This window comes from Xiphophorus maculatus, chromosome 14 (genome assembly GCF_002775205.1).
Source record: "Xiphophorus maculatus strain JP 163 A chromosome 14, X_maculatus-5.0-male, whole genome shotgun sequence".
Taxonomy (NCBI): domain Eukaryota; kingdom Metazoa; phylum Chordata; class Actinopteri; order Cyprinodontiformes; family Poeciliidae; genus Xiphophorus; species Xiphophorus maculatus.
Genome location: NC_036456.1, coordinates 2,754,935 through 2,774,675, shown reverse-complemented (window position 1 = coordinate 2,774,675; position 19,741 = coordinate 2,754,935). Strand labels below are relative to the sequence as shown.

At 41.2% G+C, this 19,741-nt stretch overlaps 3 protein-coding genes across 8 annotated transcripts; all 3 read right to left on the bottom strand.

Annotated features, from left to right (window-relative positions):
- Nucleotides 1–38: 38 nt before the first annotated feature.
- On the bottom strand, nucleotides 39–2,989 carry LOC102220856 (ependymin-like). The gene is made up of 6 exons (XM_005800034.2): nucleotides 2,879–2,989; nucleotides 2,748–2,782; nucleotides 2,544–2,678; nucleotides 2,273–2,465; nucleotides 1,645–1,732; nucleotides 39–266 (listed from the first exon to the last, which is right to left on the bottom strand). The coding sequence occupies exons 1-6, from the start codon at nucleotides 2,943–2,945 to the stop codon at nucleotides 143–145; spliced, it is 642 nt and encodes a 213-aa protein (XP_005800091.1). The 5' UTR covers nucleotides 2,946–2,989; the 3' UTR covers nucleotides 39–142.
- A 774-nt stretch (nucleotides 2,990–3,763) lies between these two features.
- LOC102220589 (ependymin-2-like) lies at nucleotides 3,764–6,170 on the bottom strand. Its single transcript, XM_005800033.2, has 6 exons — nucleotides 6,028–6,170; nucleotides 5,830–5,864; nucleotides 5,600–5,734; nucleotides 4,368–4,554; nucleotides 4,190–4,277; nucleotides 3,764–4,102 (listed from the first exon to the last, which is right to left on the bottom strand). The coding sequence occupies exons 1-6, from the start codon at nucleotides 6,092–6,094 to the stop codon at nucleotides 3,970–3,972; spliced, it is 645 nt and encodes a 214-aa protein (XP_005800090.1). The 5' UTR covers nucleotides 6,095–6,170; the 3' UTR covers nucleotides 3,764–3,969.
- A 3,000-nt stretch (nucleotides 6,171–9,170) lies between these two features.
- alpk1 (alpha kinase 1) lies at nucleotides 9,171–19,327 on the bottom strand. 6 transcript variants are annotated; one of them, XM_023346556.1, is made up of 14 exons: nucleotides 19,246–19,327; nucleotides 18,604–18,733; nucleotides 17,918–18,072; nucleotides 16,650–16,848; nucleotides 16,269–16,328; nucleotides 16,104–16,190; nucleotides 15,866–15,942; nucleotides 15,621–15,716; nucleotides 15,426–15,536; nucleotides 13,025–14,855; nucleotides 12,435–12,588; nucleotides 10,688–10,865; nucleotides 10,000–10,186; nucleotides 9,171–9,670 (listed from the first exon to the last, which is right to left on the bottom strand). In XM_023346556.1, the coding sequence occupies exons 2-14, from the start codon at nucleotides 18,707–18,709 to the stop codon at nucleotides 9,474–9,476; spliced, it is 3,438 nt and encodes a 1,145-aa protein (XP_023202324.1). In that variant the 5' UTR covers nucleotides 18,710–18,733; nucleotides 19,246–19,327; the 3' UTR covers nucleotides 9,171–9,473. The 6 variants fall into 6 exon arrangements, 5 of the variants coding, with proteins under 5 accessions (XP_023202324.1, XP_023202328.1, XP_023202327.1 ...); XM_023346560.1 differs by having other exon boundaries at nucleotides 10,703–10,865; XM_023346559.1 differs by having other exon boundaries at nucleotides 18,604–18,710; nucleotides 19,246–19,290.
- Between the last annotated feature and the right edge of the window lie 414 nt (nucleotides 19,328–19,741).

The window sequence follows — 19,741 nt, the reverse complement described above, 5'->3', positions numbered from 1 at the left end:
AATATGAACAATTAATTATGAGTGAATCACAACTTGAACTCCATTCAGTTTCTTCAAGTTTTATAAGAGCTACTTTGACTAAAACCACATAAAAGTCATTTTTACAGTAAAACAGGCTCCGGTTGCAGCGTGTTTCTGGTTTTTAAAGAAGCTGCAGAAATGACGTGTGTGCGTCTCGCTCCTCTTCCTCCAGCTGGGCGGTGCTGCAGAACGGTGGTGGGGTGAGATCCTGGGGGTCTACCAGTCCGACGACGTTGTTGAAGAAACTGAAAACCAGACAAAAACAATCAGTTCAATCTGTTGCAGTTGAATCTGAACAGAAAACAGTTCCGTGTCTGAGATCATGCCTGGTTGGAAGGTTTTTTTTCCTGCTTGTTCTAAGTGGTAATTTTATTCTGTGTTCCACTTTCCTTGAAAGCCGGAAAATAAATGAAATGTCAACTGACCACCAACCTCAACCTGAAAATCCAACATGGCTGACACATTTGTGTAAGATTATGACAGGTGAAGAGCTGAAAGGTGAATATGTTACGATGGTTTTGATATCACGCCCAGATCTGATTTTCACCTGCGCGCTAAAAAGAATTGGTCTATTTTCCATCAACCAATGGGATTTGCTAACTATTATTAGCTGTTGTTAGCTATTAGCTACTATTAGCAAGCTGCTCTCTTCTACTCCTTTCTGATACCTTTTAAACCTTTTCCCCAATTTTCTACCTTTCTTTCCTCTCTTCTTTTTCGCCTCTGTGTCCACTACATCTGAAATAAACTCAAAGAAATTTCTAATAAAGTCTATTTTACGTATACATATCAAGTGTAGCATCAAGGCCAACGCGGTAATGCTGTGCTTATGAAAGTAAATCTGTTGGGCCTCACCGTGACTCACACAACAACTGTGTGCCATGCTGCCGACAAAACACGTGAAAAAAAAAGAAAGCTGTTAGCTGCTGTTAGCTATTAGCTGCTACGAGCATTTCAAACTGCGAACTTGTTTTTCTAAGGATTTCATACATTCAAAATTTGTAATAACATTTTTACTGACAGGGGCTGTGTGACTGTTTTAGTGACATCAGAAATAAGATCTAAAGCTTATTGCTGCAGCTACTGTTATGTTTTATGCACACAGCACAACTTGTTGGATCAGGTTGATATGAAACTTCCTGGCTTACGAAGTTGTGCTGTTTGGTTTGTATTGTTCTTTATGATGAAGGGTAATTACTTTTGAACACTTGTTGGTTCATTGATTATAATAGGACAGATTAGCAGGTATTACGAATTGTTTTCATCTTACGTTTATCCGTTTCCTGAGCAAACCAGAGCAGGCCTTCGAAGCCTTTTATGGAAGCGTTGTCATGGGGATTGTACAGTTTGTGTCTCTCCATACAGCTGACTCCTATGTTTTCTAGTTCAGTTTTATTGATTTATAAACACTTTTTTTTCCACAATTTAAAAAAAAAAATCCATCTGCATAGTGCTCTGTTGCTTGGCTAGAGAGAAGATTAAAATCACACCACCAAATTTCCCTTCGTATTTCTGAATTTGAATTGAGTTGAAGGACACCATTTCATTCAGGCATGTAAAAAGACAGCATTCTCTGCTCTCTGGAGCCGATGGGAATTAAATAACTGAGGTGTGTGCACTGACCTGACCGCCACCCATCCTGTCTTGTCCGTGCTAAACAGGGTGCTGACAGGAATACAGCCAAACTCTGTAACCATGCTCACGTACGTTGCTGCAAAGAAAAACAAACAAACCAGATCAGTCACATAACTGCTGAGTCATTTGCAGTCATGTGGTTGAATGTACACTAGAGTGACTGACAGCACTAAGACCCTCCTCCTTGCTCTGATTGGTTGATTCTAACTGGATATCTGGTGCATTTCTGCAGATATCTGTAGGACCACAGTGAGGAGACAGAGGAGCTTGATTTTCCCCCCCAAGTTATCGTCTGATATTATACTGTCATGACGTGGTGACAGGTTTAACAAATATGTGAAAATATTGTGTCTAAAATTTAACTACTGGAGGTTTATTGCCATCATGCCTATAGTTACACTAGGTCAGTGTTCAACTTTAAAATCTCTAATTCATTTCATATCTACAAAAAAGAAATGAAGTTTTTGTACAACTAGTTTTACATTCAGGCTCCTGTTCAGAGAAAGGGCTCTGAAACATGTACCACTTTTTTTCACTGTCTACCTACCACATAAAACCCCAAATAAAAAAATGTGAAAACCTTTAAGTGGTACAAATATTTTAGAAGAAACTCTACCTAATCCCTTCCTGGTCAGCAGCGTCCCTGTCCAGGTGTTGACCAGAATTTCCTCCCCTGGAACAGAAGAGCTGCCCAGCACAACCTGACCCACTAGGGAGGCATCCTTAGGAACGCCCAGCGGGATGAAGTCCGTGCTCAGACGCCTCTTCAGGCACTTCTTGTCCCGGTTGTTGATCTTGTACATCAGTCCCTGCAGGAAGGGATGGGATTACAAACCGAACCTGTTGGAATCTGGCATACATACAGATCCCCTCTCCTCGGTTCTCACCTGTTTGTAAAGCAGAAGCACGTCTAGATGGAAGGTTTTATTGTCAAGGGACCCAAAGTTGCTGAGGAGGATCCGCCTCCCAAGGCCATCGTAGGAGTACTTAGCAAAAGCTGCCAGCTTCTCGCTTTGGGTGGACTGTAGGACGGAGAGAAGGCGTTTCACTGAGAGGAGTACGAGAACAAAGTCGAGTTGGTTTCAACTTACCACAGAAAGGCCTCCAGACAAGAGCGGCGGGGATGCTGAACAGGAAAAAGGCTCAGTTATTATTATGAGCTGGTAAGAAGATTCTGAACTACAACATGCTGATGCTGAGCTCTTCCGGTGTGCGTACTTACAGCATGGTTGGGGTTCCTGAGCCAGGCAGCCCACCAACAGGCACACGAACAGAAAGAGAGTCGTCATGTCGTCTGACGGCAAGCCCACTGCACTCTGCCGTCCTTAAATACAAGCCTGTGGGGTTTCCAGTCTGTATCCAGCATAATTATCAAAGATGCTAGTTGTAATGGTGTGAAATATGCCGAATCCACGTGACTGAACAAGGAGAACTTTCTAACTTGTTCTAACTGATTAGAATCCAGTGATTATCTCTGGTTTTTGCTCATTTGGCCATGATCACTATCTGGTCATGTTACATCCTGGTAAAAACCTGTTTACTCGTTACACTTTTAAAGACTTAAGTGAACACTCGCCTTCTTATAAAGTGTTGTAGAGAGAGAACAGAAATAGGTCTAAATATGTGTACATGTCATTTATCTCCATTTACTGATACTCAGTGTAAAGTTTATTGCCTCCATAGCCTCCACTGTCCTGCTGATAGAGACTGACCCCAAAAGACTGGAAACTGTAATTGCAGTAAAATGTCAGTTTTGCATCCAAATAAGAATTTTGTGCTGATTTGTGTTGGATATTCAAAATCTCAATAACCTGACAAAGTGTGAAAAATGTTCAAGATGGATGAACTGTTTAAGGTGTGTGTACTTGTATGTGTAGCCTATTTAAGACCTTTTCTGGTATGAGCCTACTGAGGGCCAAAGTCCTCTCATAATGCCATGGACTGCTCTTGTTAGGATTAGGGGTTAGGCTTAATGGTGTCATGTGAATTATGGTTGGTGTCATGTGAATTATGGTTAGCATCAGGCAGAGTTAGCCTATAGAGTTAACCTATAAACTTGTGTGTGAGTTTGTGTGTGTACAAATCAATTAAAGACTCAAAACCACAATGAAGAGAAAGTTACTTTTATTATTCTTGCTCATGTTCTGGAGAGACATTCTTCATCGGACCATCAGTGTAAAGAAAAATGAACTGAAGTGCAGTGAACTGAACAAACTGATCTGTCTTGAGAGAAATACCGAATGCACCGAGGTCTCAACTGAGAGTCAAACAAGACACCAGAGTTAGATGAAATGAAACAATTGAAGGAGGTTTTCATTTCTTGTTTTGAAATAAGTTGAAGAAGTCTACTGGTTCCGTCTGCTCCTCCTTTCCCTCCCCTTCTGAGCAGAAGCTGGGGACGTTGAGGAGATTAGGATCTTCAATCCCAATGACGTTGTCGAAGAAGCTAACAGAGAAACAGATGCAGGAATCATAAGGCAGAGCTCAGACATGTCAGCTCGAGCTTTATCATGGTCACGATGCTAAAACCAACCTCATCAGCATCCATCCGTACTCTTTGGTTTGGTAGTTAGTGCTGACAGGAATGCAGCCAAATTCAGTGACCACTGATAGGTACTTTCCTGGAAGGACAGAAGATAAAAGGTGAGCTGCTAAAGCTGGCTGAATGAATGAAGAACCGAGGAGGTCATTATCATAGGACGCCTTCTCACCTGACTTGTCTGGTAGGTCTCCCATCCAGCTGTTCACCAAGAGGCCTTGTCCAGGTCCGGATGAACTTCCCACCACAACCTGACCCAGCAGAGTGGCGTCTTTTGGGATAGATAGAGGGTAGAACTCTACCTTCAGAGGCATCTTCTTACAGGTGCGGTTATGAGAGTGGATCTCATACATGGTAGCCTGATCAGGAAAGTAAGGAGGGACAGTTTCAGGTCAATTCTTTCAGATTCTTACAGAACACTTTTCAAACAAGTCTGTGCATCCTTGTGACTGTTTGTGCCAACTCTCAACCTTATCAGCTCGATGTTGCAAACAAGGTTTCCCAACAAGCTGTTTACTGTGTGACACTTGGTACGCATACACCATTGTAAATATTTGCCTTAGCGTGGTTGTGTCTGGTGGACATCTGCTCTGAATCCATGTGACTATGTGGGGGCCTTTGGGGCCAGTACTGGCAAATCAGTAATCAGATTGGTAGCTGACTTTAGAATGGATATAGCCTTCTGAATGTACTAATGTACACATTTAAGGGCATCATAATGTGTATTGGAATAAGCAGACCATAAATGCCAGATGACTTCTCTTGTATTAAGTGATGGAAGTTGAGGCAGTGCTGTACTCTGGTGTCAGACCCGGTACTTTAAGGTCCATGTAAATTTTTGTTGCTGACCTGGAAGTGTGTCAAAAAGGTTCCCACCCCGAGGTTTCATTCAGGATGCTTAATTTGGTATTCGTGTAACATGCTCTATAAGTTTTCAAGACTGAAGCCATCACACGCAGTCATGTGACTCACAGTCTTCAAAAGGAATTGTTTCCAAATTGGTGAATTTGTAAGTTCACCAATCATCTCTGTCATCTCTGGCATTACAAACTGATCATTGCTCCTCAACAACAGAATATGGAATTCTTCATGGGCTTGACCAGAGGTAATCATTTACCATTGCTCCATTTTATTACGCTGCCCTTGTGATTAGTTCTTTTTTTATTATGTATAGCTGTTTCCTGTGAGAAAACTTTCACGCTGACAACAAACTGTGATTTCCTGAAATCATATTGGAATCTTTCTGGCTTTACATCTAAGCAACCGTTTCCACTTGCTGGGAAAATCGTGAGAGAAATGTTTCTACCGCAGTGTTTCCAAACTTCCATTTCTTTTTTTAAAAAGCTCGGATCAAAAGTCACTTCCTGCTAAAACAAAGACACAAGCTATCCATGCTCTGGTCACCTCTCTGTAGTGCAGCAGAACGTCGTAGGTGAATGTTTTATTCTCGTAGGTGCCCAGCTCCAGCAGTCTCACTCTGCGTCCCAGTGCATCATACAGGTATTTGGCGAAGGTAAACAGCTTTTCATTCTGCGTGGACTGGAAAGTCAGAGTGTAAGTGATCCTGATTCACACATTTACTCAGAAGCTCTGCTCAGGTTGCGCTTGATTGTGCAGCAGAAAGAAAGGCTTACCACGGTGAGGGCTCCGGTGAGAAGGGGAGGACTTTCTGTGTCGAACAAAAATGTGACATTTTTCATATTACAACAATAAAAAGAATGGTTTAAATAACAGCACGATTGTGTCTAACACAGAAAAGGTGAGACATGATGAAGAAATGTTGAGAAAGCAGATTAAGATAAAGCTTTAATCAAACTAAAGTATCCTCCTACCGCATGGATGGGGCGCTTTTGCCAGGCAGGCTGCCAGCAGACATGTGAGCAGGACTGGGAGTCTCATGGTTCTCGATGCGCCTGATCTGCTCACTCTGCTGTCACAGGTGAGGAATCTCCTTCTTATAGACTCTGACCCGAGTCTCGGACACGCAGAGCCGTGATTCCGGGTTTTAGCTCCAGCCCTGACAGTTGGCCGCAGGTTGAGGTCATAAATGAAACAAGTGTTGTTCTCAGAGTGACGCTGCAATAAAACATCATAAAAGCCAGCGTTTGCATTATTCACAGGAGGCTGGTTAATGTTCCATTCAGAGCACACGTTTAAAGCAGGTTTTTACTTGTACTTCCTTAAATACTGAAATGGATTTCACAATAGAGAAACTTGAAATACACGTATCTTTTGGTTCAATATGTGACTTTTCACTCGGCTGGTGGTTTGGCTTCCAGCATGGGACTGCAGTGGGTCAGGGGTGAACAGTGTTGTTTGTGCTCTGATTGGAAGGAGGCTCCTAACCTCAGGACTGGATCTGAGCTGATGGATGGAACCACAGTCATATGACTCAGGGTGTGTGTGACTGAAGTCACAGGACTAAAGCACCTGCAGGAGAATTATGCTGAGTTAAATTTAACGTGAACACAATTATAATACATTAACACCAACTTGTGCAGATTGTGCAAGATGAAAATTAGCTTGTTGTAGCTAACTTGACTACATTTACGTTATGATCTTGACCAGGGACGTGCGGTCAGGCAGAGCCTCACCTGTCATAATGGAAAAATATAATGATCAAATAATTAATGTTGCCATTTTCACCCTGTGGTTTGTACTGTAAAGTATTCATTTTTTATTTAGCTTAACCAATTTTGATTATTTCTTCTTCAAAATCCCTGAATTTTTGCATTTTCCCATTCAAATGCTCGGAAGTGAAGCCGTGGGATTGCGCAACCTCTGGCTAACTGCACTGGCTGCCATTCTATGGGAGCATGTTCCTCCTGTCTGTATGTCACTAATAAAATGGTTAAAAAACATTTAATATATGAATTGATTTTCCATAATTTAACTTACACTGACTGGCGCAGTGGCGCAGTTGCTAGCACTGTTGCCTTGCAGCAAGAAGGTCCTGGGTTTGATTCCCGGCCCGGGGTCTTTCTGCATGGAGTTTGCATGTTCTCCCTGTGCATGCTGGGTTCTCTCCGGGTACTCCGGCTTCCTCCCACAGTCCAAAAACATGACTGTCAGGTTAATTGGTCTCTCTAGGTGTGAGTGTGTGTGTGCATGGTTGTTTGTTCTGTCTGTCTCTGTGTTGCCCTGAGACAGACTGGCGACCTGTCCAGGGTGAACCCCGCCTCTTGCCTGGAACATAGCTGGAGATAGACACCAGCAACCCTCCTGACCCCATTAGGGACTAAGGGTGAACAGAAAATGGATGGATGGATGGATGGATGGATGGATGGATGGATGGATATACAGTATATAATGTACGGTGCTTTTTGCCACCCACTGTGTGTGTAACGTGATTCGTGTGCTGAGGAGCGATGAGAAACGGCAGAGCACGGATTCGAGGTGAGGTAGGCAGTTCTCTTGCCTCATGGCAGGGGGCGCTCATGATCCCAGACATTGTGACTCCACAACTGCAGAATAAGAGACAGTAACAGCAATACAGTAGTGAAATGAATAATGAAAAATTGTCTTTTTGCCCTCCAGCATTGTCTGCATGCGCGAAATTTCCTTATGTAAACAATAACATGCTATTTGTCTATATTTGTAAATATGATTATGATTAAGTCAATGCCTCACCAGCTATGAACCTCACCCCACGTCACGTCACCCCATCTTGACCAATCTGTCTGTTGACACATTAATAAACTTAAAAAGTATGTTGTAAGTATCTTTAGTTTTTATGAGAGTGAACTGGGAGCTCATTTAATACAGGAGTGTCCATAGATCTTGTGGCCTCAGTCCTCAACGGCCATGTTAAGGACTGAGGCCTCCGTACATAGATGTACGCTTTACCCCTGCGCCAAACAATTAAAAAAAAAAATCTTTTAGGGTGATATTTTCACATAGAAATAAAATCTATTTGTTTTGGCTCTGTTTGCAGTGAATGTAGCAAAAACCACCCTGCAACTTTTACTCAGAAGCAGACAGGTGTCACACAACTTCCTGTTGTGACAGGTGAAGTTTCTTCTTCTCTGCTCTGCCCTTATCTCTCCTGCTGGCTGCTGATTGCGTTCATCTGTGCTTCTGCATATCTGAACTCCGACTCTGGGATTTCTCAGGGTGACATTGTCTATCGTCATCCACGTCGCGGCCTTTGACTGTTCCATGTTCTTGTTGCTGACCGTGTCCCTGACCTGCCCGTAATTTACTCTGCTTTTGGCTTTTACTCTGCTTTATGCAGCTGGATTCAGAATACTGCCCCGCGGATTTTGGATCTATCGGCCCACGTTGTTGCTGACCTGTTTGTCACATCGTCGTTTCCGGTTTCCAGCGTACAGTCTTCACCTCTATGCGATCCTGTGGGTGAAAAGATTCCAGCTAACAGGACATATTCGAATCCTCTGAGAATTCAAGTTTGCTGATGTCCCAGCCTCCTGTACTTCCTGTTTTCACAATGCTTACTGTGCATTTGGCCAGTCATTAACCTTCCTTTCTTTTCAGAGAGTCTGACCAGAAAGCTGACCAATAGAAGTTATCGATCATTTATTTTGCTGTGTTAATAAAACTTGTTTAACCTTTCTGATGGTCTTTGTTTCAGGTCTGGCTTGCACAGACATTAGTCCCCCACTCATTGCTTCAACAACATTTTAGAATTAATAATAAAAAAACGTAGCTTGATAATACCTTAGTTTGACTATTTTGGCCCTCATGACAAAACCTTCAGACACCGGATGTTTGATTGATGTCAGGAACGACGATCTGATCAGCAAAATTCATTGAAGTCACTGCTTCTACATTCTTGCATTCCAATGTTAACACAGACTATTCTTTTTTTTTTCTTTTAGCATTTTTAAATGAAAATTCACTCAAATAAAATGTCTTTTTTCTTCATCCAAAAACTGATTTTTTTTCAAGTTTTAATATAATTTTTAGCCTATGTTGATAAGAAAATTCAACTGGAGTGGAAGAATTATACTTGGAGTAAAAACAATTTAAATTGTTAATGCTTTGAACAAAGGAACAATACAAATGCTTACAATAAAAAGCAGATTTAACACTCTTTTCTTGAGAAATATAGATGATGATAAAATGGTGTGAAGTACTAAGCAATTTACAAACAGCTTTGAGTTTCAAACTACTTGCTTTCAGTCTTGGCTGATCTGACAATAGCGTTGAATCAATAAACATATGCAGATATTCAGGGTAATGTCGGACGTATTTTCTATAAACATCTGATGCTAATAAATTCATAAAAAAACACCCCCAGCATGTAGTCTCCAGCTCTTTAAACATGGAACTGCTGGGGGAGTGGAGGGAGTCTGAGCAGGTTGCAGATCTCGTTGCAGGTTGGTCCATGTTGCTCTTTCCGGAAAATTGCCAGCCCCCTTTCACCAAAGTTTGAGGGCCCTCTAGGGGTCCTGGTGGAGTGAATCTGGGGGTCCGTGAGGTAAGTCAGACCTTTCCCACTGGAAGTCGTCCATCCTGTGGAAGAGGAAAATTGCCACCTGCTCAGAGTTGCCTTTGATTAGTAGTAAGAGAAAAATTGACCAACATAGTTGATGTGTATTTGCTTGATGATTTTGATGATATGTGGCAAAATGTAATGTTTCATTGCTTGTTTCATAATCGCTGACTGTTTGATGTCTCCATGACTTGAAATGTTTTGTTGCTGAAATGCCCTATACAAATAAACTCATCTAGACAAAAGTGCCAACTCTTTTTTTTCCCATCCAGTATAATACACCTGAAGGCTGCAAACGATTTCTGTGTTCCTCTCTGTGCAGAGTCATAGTTATGTACTGAATTGATACCTTGCAAGTCTACCACAACTTCCTGGCGACCAGAGAACAGGTAGGTGAAGTGTCCAAAAGCCAGACCATATTTCGTCGCCTCGACGGACATCTCTTTCTTCCCAGTGTTGTTGGTGAGTTTCACGAAGTCTCCAAGCATGTACGGCTCCACGGTGATGCAGCCCACAATCTCACCTCCGTTTAGAATCTAAGTACAAAGAAGAAATGGAGGAGGCCATCTTGAAACTTTTGAATCTCTTCAGACGAACTGATCTGTTGTTGCTCAGGAAGAAACGTAGGCGTTGGGGGTCATTTCAGGCCATGTCCATAACAACACAGAGCTTCTGTTTGCTGCATTTGCACCTATCATCCACTTGTTTACACCAACCTTCCACTTTACCAATGGGAAGCATATATATGCTTTAAGCTGGTAAAATCATTAGACACCACGGGGTAAATTTCCACTGTTATGCTAATGATACTCAACAATATCTATGCATAAATCCTGATGAATGCAACCAGTTAGGTAGATTACGGGTTAGTCTTGGAAACCTGGATGATTACCCTAAACCTATGCTAAACTCAATTCACACCTTAAACCCAAATCTTACTCCTGGCCCAAAAACAGTTGTTCTCAGTGGATCCCCTCAACCTAGTATGGTTTAGGAAGACGGTCCTTACAATTGATCAAATACAAAGCCACACACACACACACTGCACTCGCCAACAATGCGTCGGAGGGAATGTAGAAGATCTGAGCCAAAACTTCTTTATCGTAGAGACTCTTGTTGAATTCAGTCACATAGTACTGAGCCGTCATCTGGCGCGCCACGTCGTTCAGGTGATACTGGATTTCTCTTGGCTTCAAGTAATCCTTCCCCACGTAACTGCAGAAAATGTCCAGAAAAACCAATCAGAGGCTATTAGAGAGAACTGAAAAAGCATTAACAGCTTTTTTTTTAACCTTTTTATCCTGTGTCACAATCTTAGTTAAAAATATTTCCATCAAATTTCTACACACAATTCCACTGAATATACACCTTATTTTATTTTGTAAATTTGTTGACAACAAACGGTTAAAAGAGCAGTAGTATGTAAAAGCAACATTTTTAGCTTTACATCATGATATAATGTTATTATATCATAGAACATACCTGAGGGGTTGCCTTGGTTATTTGAGAAATCATTTGTCTCTCGTGGCAACCATTCAGCAGTGTAAAACCTTTGTGGGGACTGAGCATCGCCTCCTCAGAGCTGCAGTTTCCAAACTTCTGGTATTCTACCTCATAGAGCAGCCCCCCCCCACCCCCCCTCCCAACTACCCCACTCAGCTCCTTCAGACTATCCAGTAGCAGTTAGCAAACACCTGGTGAAATTCTGCATCTGCTAAGTTCATCATACGAGCTAATTCAGTGCAACGCTGGTAAAAAACGTTGCTAAAGGGTTAATAGAGGAGCCATGTTGTGATGACTTCCTGAAGGCGGAGTTTCAGAAAGAAGAGGAGTTTTTAAAGAGACAGATAACCAATTTCAAGGCATTAAACCATGAAGTCAAATTTCTTTCAAGTCATATTTGAGATATATAGCATTTTAATAACAACTGTCGGTATCATACTAACTTAATTGTGCTATAAAATAATTCTATGTGACTGGAAAACACATAGTACTGCCCCTTTAAAAAACTAGTTTTATGTTCATTTAGTGTTTTTTTTTACGTGGAAACACAGATATACACTGGGGAAGTGAGGAACGTTAAGATGCTTCTCATTCACCTTGAAACAGCAGCCATTTTGTAGCCATTCCATTTCAGTCTCAAGCATTTTGATGAAATTGGAAACATCTACTGAAATCCAAGACATTTTGAAACATGTATTGAAGTCCTTAAGGACAAGCTAGAATAAAAACCAGCTAAATGTAGTAGATTTAAAGCAGATACGTATTTTTGTCTTTTCCACCATCCTGTTTGCCCTCAGGAGCCAGAATCGCTGATAATGGCTGTTACTCAGCAGGATTAGTTGTGTCCTAGCTATAGCTGACCTTTGGCATGAAACAACAGTTTAAGGAGCGGTAGCAGTCCTCACCATTGGTGCCACAAAATGTCTACCATTTTGTTGAAAAGACTTCATATCACTGTCTGGCCTGCGTTGCCCCCTTGATCCTGTCCAGGTGGAGGACAGAAGTACTTCCACCCAAATCATGAATCTATTGCTGAACTGGAGCTCTCCTTCAGTGACATCCTAGGTGCACAAAAGAGTTTTATCATGGATCCTTCTACTTTGTGCTTCCACTCACTTTTAACTTGCTGCTGATACATCTGAATTTCCCCCATTCGTGGGATAGGATATTCTATTCTGTCCTATTTTAAATCTGAAACTGCAGCCTTTTTGAGCCCACGGTTTCTGCTCTAAGCAGAATGCGGCACGGGAATAGCATGATTATTTTTGTAGCATGCCATACCTGCTTAACCTCTCCTCCTGATGCAAAAACTGGACCCATATCGCTCTTCTCTGATTGCCCTTCACCTCCATCTCCATCAGACGCCCGATGTAAACACAGGTCTCTCTGGCCGTCCACAGTCCTGTGGCCTTGGAGAACTTCAGGTGGAGAGCATCTAGTGGGGATAATTTGCAGACATGCAAACCTTTACACTTTGTTCATGACAAGAGTCATAAACAGACTGGCTTTATGCTGTGTGATTTTGTATATATTACGTTTTCAGGACTTTGGTTTTATGACCCGTGGAAGGTGCTATGTAATTAAAATTACACAAAATGGTAAATTGACAGCACAAAAACACCCAAAATACTAATGGAAATACTAAAAGCAGCAGGAAATTATAAATAGGTGCATCAGTCAAGAAGCCAATGAAGACTGTTACATATTTTGAGAACATTTTCATTTATATTCTCATGCATATATATTTTTGTATTTGAAGGCATGATATTTTTAGTATGACAACTGCATTGGCAAATATGACATTTTAATCAACTGGGATTATCTACATAGATAATAAAGAGAAGTTCCTGCTATCACAGAGATAAACTTACTGTGGGCAGTTTGAAATTGTTGGAGTTGGAACAACTCTGTCTTGCTGTAGAGCCTCCTCTGCAGACATTCATGGCAGATTCCAGCCAGTAGAGCCTGGTAATCATGCTGGGACAACTCAAACTGTCTATTAGGAGCAGCTGTTGTGCTGGGATACAAGCAGCTGTAGCACAAAGTATTCTTGTTCTGAGGTGCTTTTCCTGCAGAAGTCACCTCGTTGCTTTGGTGCCCGTTTTCATTCAGCTCCACCATATCGTATGAGCTCTCAGAACTCTCAGTAGTTGCGTTTGGGTCTGGAACCCTCTGTGAAGGGTTGCCTTGGACCACTAAGGCAGGTTTAACAGGTCTTGAATTGGCCTCCAGTTTCATATTTGAGTGAACATCATGCCTCTCTAGTGACTTGTGATCTGCGATGCTGGCAGGTGAAGAGCTGCTTTCGGAATTCTTCGTTTCCACGATGACGAAGCTCCCATCAGAACCTGAAGACCGAGTCCTTGGTTTTGACACATAACCTGGTTGTACTTTTTCCCACAATGGAGAGTTTTGGCCAGTTGAGATTATTCCCCATGAAGACTGGGAACTAAAACTCTCACCAAAGGAGCTGGAAGTTTCTTTGAGTTCTAGCTGGGACAGGGAATGCAGAGATCCTACATTCTCCTCACCATTAACATCAGTCATGCTGTCCAGATCAGAGACGTCTGTCTGTATTTCAGCTTGACTTTCTTTAAACTGTAGAGAATGACTTGGGGTTTTAGGATTGGGAAATGAAGTGATGCCAGAGGCACAGTTCTGCTGATTTGGATACTGGCTGTCCGTGTCGAAGTCTTCTGTCTCTATTTTGGCTTGACTTTCTTCAAGCTGTTGAGAATGACTCGTGGTTTTAGGAATTGTGGACTTTGGAACTAGATATGAAGCGATGCCAGAGGTGTGGCTCTCTGGCTTTTGCTTCTTGTTTTCATCAGCAGAGCATGAAAAACTGTCATCATTATCATCGTCACTGTTAGTGGGAACATTGGTCTGATCGCTACTTCCTGTTCTGTGTCCACTGCCACTGCTATGAGCACCTCCGCTGGGCTCAGGAGAGCCTGAATGTCTCATGGAAGACTTTTGACAAGGAGATCTCAGGAGGTCTGTGCTTTCCTGAATTGGAGCAGAAGCAACGTTTTGAGACAGAGACATGATGGATGAATCCGAGCTTCTTGGAAGTTGCTTGACCGCTTCTGATAAACTTTCTTTATCAAAAGCAGGTGACTTGACCGTGCTCATAGTTAAATTCAGTGCTGTTAAAACTTTTGCTTCTTTGCCTTCAGTCTCCTTGAAACTTTTGGTGGCCTCACACAGTGATGCGTGAAATTTCTGATATCTCTCCAACATCTTTGAGAAACCCTCCAGGGTGAAATTTACAGCGTAATCTTTGTCGTTTCTGTAGCTGTCTGGAATAAAAGATCCTTTATCTGAATTAGGGAATGGCTCCACACCCAGCAGCTGCTTGACTTTAGTGACTTCTTGCATGATTCTAACAGACAGGCCATCTTTGTCTTGAGTACTGGAATCACAGTATTTGTAGAAATATCCTAAAGCTTGCTGGCAAGCTTGAGCGGCCTCCTCTACAACATCTTTTAGAGCGTCCAGCCACTTGTCAGTGACGGTCATGGAATAGGCTGCCTTCAGGAAGGTGTGAAGTTCCTGCTGGCTGGTAACCGGCTCGCCCTCTGCTTTGGTGAGGAGGCCGATTGCGAAGGCCTCTCGAGCCTTCTGGAGGAAGGTCGTTCTTTGAGAGGGAGGGCATGTTAGTGAGAAGCTGTACGACAACAAGCAGGTTCCTTGAGCCGTCTAAAGACAAACAAATAAAAAACAATTACAGACCATTCAAGGTTTTTTAGATAGTTACCTGGTTTGTCCTGACCAGCGTTAGTCAAGTTTAAAACTCTCAACAGTTTCTAAATTGATTTTAGCATTTTACTCTTGAAGTTTACATTCCCTCTATTAGTTGACACCTTTCAGCACAGCCTGTAAGTAGGACGGCACATTTAGCATGGCTGCCGCTGAACCACAAGCAGGTTGTCAGTTATAGTGTGTAATGTCATGTGATGACACAGTGGCCTAATTTCTATCTTTTTCCCCTTCTCTTTTATCACGTTACCATATCATTCCCTCAGTGTATTGAAACATTTTAGGATAAGAGTCAGACCATCCTTCCTTATCACATTGATTACTTATGAATCAGTCCAATGACAAAAGTCAAAAGACACTTTATTTAGCATGTGAAACGTAACCAAATCAAATTTAGAAATTTTCTGAGTCCTGGATGGCTGTTGAAAAACTAACCGACTCTTCTATTGACAAGAGAAATGTTCCTGTAATGGTCGTGGTAACATGAGAGTGTTCAGAGGTGCAACATACCACATTAGTCAGCACGTAAAGTGAAGCGTACTGACTGTACACCACCGCCATCTTAGCTGCCTGGGCGGCCGAAAGAAGACGATGACTCCCAGCATTCCCGAGTAAAGATGGCTGAAAATTAGCAACAACTATAAGTTATACTGAATAACAAAAAAAGCACAAGGAAGACAACTTTTTGTGGTTTCTTACACTTACAAACTCAATATCTGGATTAGTCTTAAAAGCATGGAAGTCTTCATCACTCATGGACACTAATATGTTAGCAAGTAAGCCAAGAGAGGTTCCGATGCCCTATAAAACAAAGGTTTATAGCAATGTGGAAATGAGGCTAGTAAACGCAACAGCTTTACAATAGCTGAAATGTGCTATACAAATAAAATTTGATTGATTGATTGATAGGGTACCAACGCACTCTTTAGCAGTCTTATCTTTGAGGTTACCTTCTTATCAGGCTGAGGGAGTGAGTAGTAGCCAACCAGAGAAGCCCAGATTAGCTCTGCGGCCTGCAGCCACAGGCCTGAAGTACAAAAAGATTGTAAAAGTAGGACAGAAAACAAAAACCTTTAACTGCTAGAGATTGGAAATAAATACAGGAGCAATGTCCCTTTAAAACCAGAAGTTGTTTTGTTGTAGTGAGAGGTAAAACACATTGTAACTGCTTACTAATTTTAAACTCACCCAACTTTTGCAAAACCATTCCACGCACTTGAACACTGACAGCTTGAACTAGCACTTTGTCACTGTCACAAGGATAGACCCAACAACCTGAATGTCAAAGACAGGTTCATGCTTGGAGTTGGACTTTTATCCTTTAAAACTGAATAAGAAGCTCTGTTGAACTACCTGTTGTCCCATTTCTATAAATCAAACTGCTCAAGATGGATTCTGTCTTTTGAAGTTTTCCTGTGGAGATGAGATATAAAATTATCAGGATAAAAAAAAGTACAACACTTAATGAAATGATCAAAACAGCTCTCAACCTTCTTAATACCAATTAATACCACCCTGTCAGTGCAGATGTGATTTTTTGTTGCTATGCCAGGTTTGTTTCACAGTCAAAACACAATAATGCTAAATAACAATGAAAGTCGAGTTATTAGGGCGCATTTTACAAACCTAAAAATCAAAACTGTTCCATCTGACCTTTGTATAATTATCCAATTATATCTAAAGCATAAGAACACCAGTCAATATGTTCAAGTCCATTCCTCCATCAATAAATACCAGAGTTAAGGTAGACCCTGGCCTGCCGTATGATCAGCTGAGGGGCTACAGGTTGTTCAGGGTAGTGTCGGTTTAGGAGCTTGGTGATCTTTAGAAGTCGTGTGGATTCATCGATCCAGTAGAGGAACCGGTCCACTAGGAAGATCACTGCCAGGGACGTCTGTGGCTCCTGAGCCATGATGGAGGACTTCAGAAGATCCTGGCAGCAGATTAAACACACAAACTAAAATAAGAGAGGAGTGTGTGGATTCAAAGTGCTGTAAAAACATAGTCATACCCTTATGGATTACATCTATTTTTGCCGTTTTGTTGCACTGTTCAAATAAAACTAATTTTAAGTGTATCAGCTATTTTTACATTTTTTTTTATCTAGCACTGTGTTGAACGTGTACGCTGCTACCACTGTCCTTTTGGGCCATGTCTGCTTTAATTGTGGGGTATCGCGTTGGAAAGTACTGCATGCTGTACTGCCTGTGACCACTAGGTGGCGGGGCCATTGTTTGAACACCGTAATTGTGCAGCGAGTTAGAAACGAAGTAAATGCTGCTTGACCCGAACTGCATCGTCTCAGATTCTTACTGTAGGTTACACAAATAAATGAATTATGCTCTTAATTACAGAAGCACGGCGCATAAAGTCACAACACGCCGCCACTGGCAGCTTGACGCACCCTGACGCAACATGTCAACGCTCTCAGTCAGTGGAGTTTAACAGACGGAAAGCGAGAGGGCAAAGAGAAAACCTCTGGAATCAGACGCAGCTAAACGAGTAGAAACTGTCAACTTTTTTTTTTTTTTTTTTTTTACAAAAACGAGCTCTAGGTAAATATTTCCAACAATATTCTTTACAACATTAGACTTAAATTTTCTACAATATTGTAAAGAATATTCTTCACAATATTGTAGAAAATTAAAGCCTAATGTTGTAAAGAATATTGTTGGAGATTTGACCTTTAACTCTTATTCTGATTTTTTTTTTTTTTAAATCTGAGTTGTGATGGAACCATTTTCCTGAAAAGGAGATGAAAGTGCAACACTATTTGTTTGTATTTCATATTTTGAAGTATTAATAAAGTTGATTTGGATAGCTTTTTCTCTCTTAAAAACCCGATTGCTGTAATTTTACACAGCATGTCTTTGGCGTTAAAAATAGTCTGACGACTAACATTTAGGTTTGCTAAAGTTAAAAAAAAGAAAAGCATAAACTGAAGGTGAAGGTCATAACTTTTCTCAGCCTGTGTTCGTTAGCATAAGCCGTCTAAAAATTACCAAGAGTTGTTGCACGTTTTTGCCGATGAGGTCGTTGAGGTTGGTCTTGTCCGTGGGACTGATGGACTGCTTGTACTGCCACCTCTCTGGCACAAAGGGCCACTTCATCTGCTCTGCCTCCTCCAGCAGAGAGGCCAGTTCTTCACACAGAGACTCTACAGGACATAAAAGAGGAATTTCATGACTCCAGGAAAAAAAGAGTTGAAAACAACGAGAAAACCCGGATCTAAAGCTGCTCAACAGATTTTACTATCCATCAGTTATAGAAGCCCTGTTCAGGTTTTCTCCAGTTCTCCAGACCTTAATGTAGAGCAGGTTACAATTTCAACTTTAAGATTTATTTTAGCCAGTTTGGCAGAAAAAATCTATTCCAGTACCATCAAAATATTATCATAAGACATTAATGTGCACATAAAAAAAGACTCACACATAGTTCATGTATGCATGTCCATACATACTTAATAATTTGCCAGTTCATTTCAATGCAAATCCCTAAACATGAATTATGAAAAGGCGCTCCCATGGCCCAGTCAAAGTCCAGATCGTGGTCTGATCCATGTGATAAGCCTCTAAATGCGGCTCATAAAGTTTTGATTGCTTTAAACAAAAGAGGCTTTAACTCCAGAAAGAATCAAATAATTTAGCCCAGATGAAAACAAGGCAAATAGCGCCACCGTGTGTCTGACCTCTGCAACGTTTGTACTTCAGCTTCACAGAGTCGGAGACTTCAACACTTTTCGGATGTTCTTTCGCTGCGCTGAGGCAATCCTCCAGCAAGTCCCCCACCTCCATTCTGGGAAACACAAGAAGTGGCTGCTAGAAAAAAAAAAAAAACAAAAAGGATTTCCTCCTGCTACGAAAGAAATAATATAATAAACAACTATGCGTTTGGAAAGGATTGGAAAAATTACAGTTTAGTTACTTTATAAAGTATGAGACAGAAGAACAGATTGAAAGAATGAATGAAACCATCGAGAGGAAGAAAGATTATTTTATGTTTAATCTAAATACTGAGAAAACGCAATCAGTATTCATCATTAAACACCGACTAGGACTGGAAATACAATAATTTGCGCTGCCACGCGTTACAATGTAAGAAGCTTTGAAAAACTTTTCACTTAGTCAGATTACTTTAATGACTCATTGATCCCATGTACTGTACTTTGATCAAGCTCAATAAAAACACTTTACATTCAGAGATATTAGAGTCACAGTGAATAACTGCTGTAGGACAAGATGAGCTTCAGGATCAACACGGCAGAAATGCGTCCTGCTTTATTTCAAATGAGCAACTTATTCAAATCATTTTTAACAATAAAAATACGTACAGAGGGTTCAGAGATCCCGGTGACTTCCTGGTCAGGCAGTACTATAAAATGCTGCTTTCAAGGCTGTAGGAAATTAGATTTTCTCTGGCTGGTTGCTTTCAGTTTCAGTCCTGAATAAAAACTGATTGGTTTTTTTTATTAAGTATGTTTGAATATATAATTATGTCACTATCCTGACAAAATTGCACAATGATCATAAATGTTTAAGTGTGAAAAAATAAAACTTCTTAAAGGGGTGAGGACTTCGTCACAGACTGTATGCATTTTTTTTTTGATGGCACTGAAAACCATTGCACTACTTCTCAATGAAGACTACAATGAGTATTTCTGCTCATTTATTTACATGAAATGAAAATGGTACAGCTTTTACATCGGGAAGCCATCCCCGAAATCATCGCAACATTTTCTCTACTGAGCGACTTTCCACCTAGAGCAGAGCATCAATGACCTCCACCTCTCTGTTCACTCCAAAATGATGATATTACTCTCAATCTTA

Coding starts and splice junctions, on each gene's coding strand:
- LOC102220589 (XM_005800033.2), bottom strand. CDS start 6,094: ATGAGACTCCCAGTCCTGCTCACATGTCTGCTGGCAGCCTGCCTGGCA. Junction 4,555..5,599: donor TTCTGCTGCACTACAGAGAG/GTGACCAGAGCA, acceptor TTTCCTGATCAG/GCTACCATGTATGAGATCCA. Junction 4,103..4,189: donor TACGGATGGATGCTGATGAG/GTTGGTTTTAGC, acceptor TTTCTCTGTTAG/CTTCTTCGACAACGTCATTG.
- LOC102220856 (XM_005800034.2), bottom strand. CDS start 2,945: ATGACGACTCTCTTTCTGTTCGTGTGCCTGTTGGTGGGCTGCCTGGCT. Junction 2,466..2,543: donor TGCTTCTGCTTTACAAACAG/GTGAGAACCGAG, acceptor CCCTTCCTGCAG/GGACTGATGTACAAGATCAA. Junction 1,733..2,272: donor GCTGACCAGGAAGGGATTAG/GTAGAGTTTCTT, acceptor TTTTCTTTGCAG/CAACGTACGTGAGCATGGTT.
- alpk1 (XM_023346556.1), bottom strand. CDS start 18,709: ATGGAGGTGGGGGACTTGCTGGAGGATTGCCTCAGCGCAGCGAAAGAA. Junction 16,849..17,917: donor AAAACGTGCAACAACTCTTG/GTAATTTTTAGA, acceptor ATCTGCTGCCAG/GATCTTCTGAAGTCCTCCAT. Junction 15,537..15,620: donor CTAATCCAGATATTGAGTTT/GTAAGTGTAAGA, acceptor GCTAATTTTCAG/CCATCTTTACTCGGGAATGC.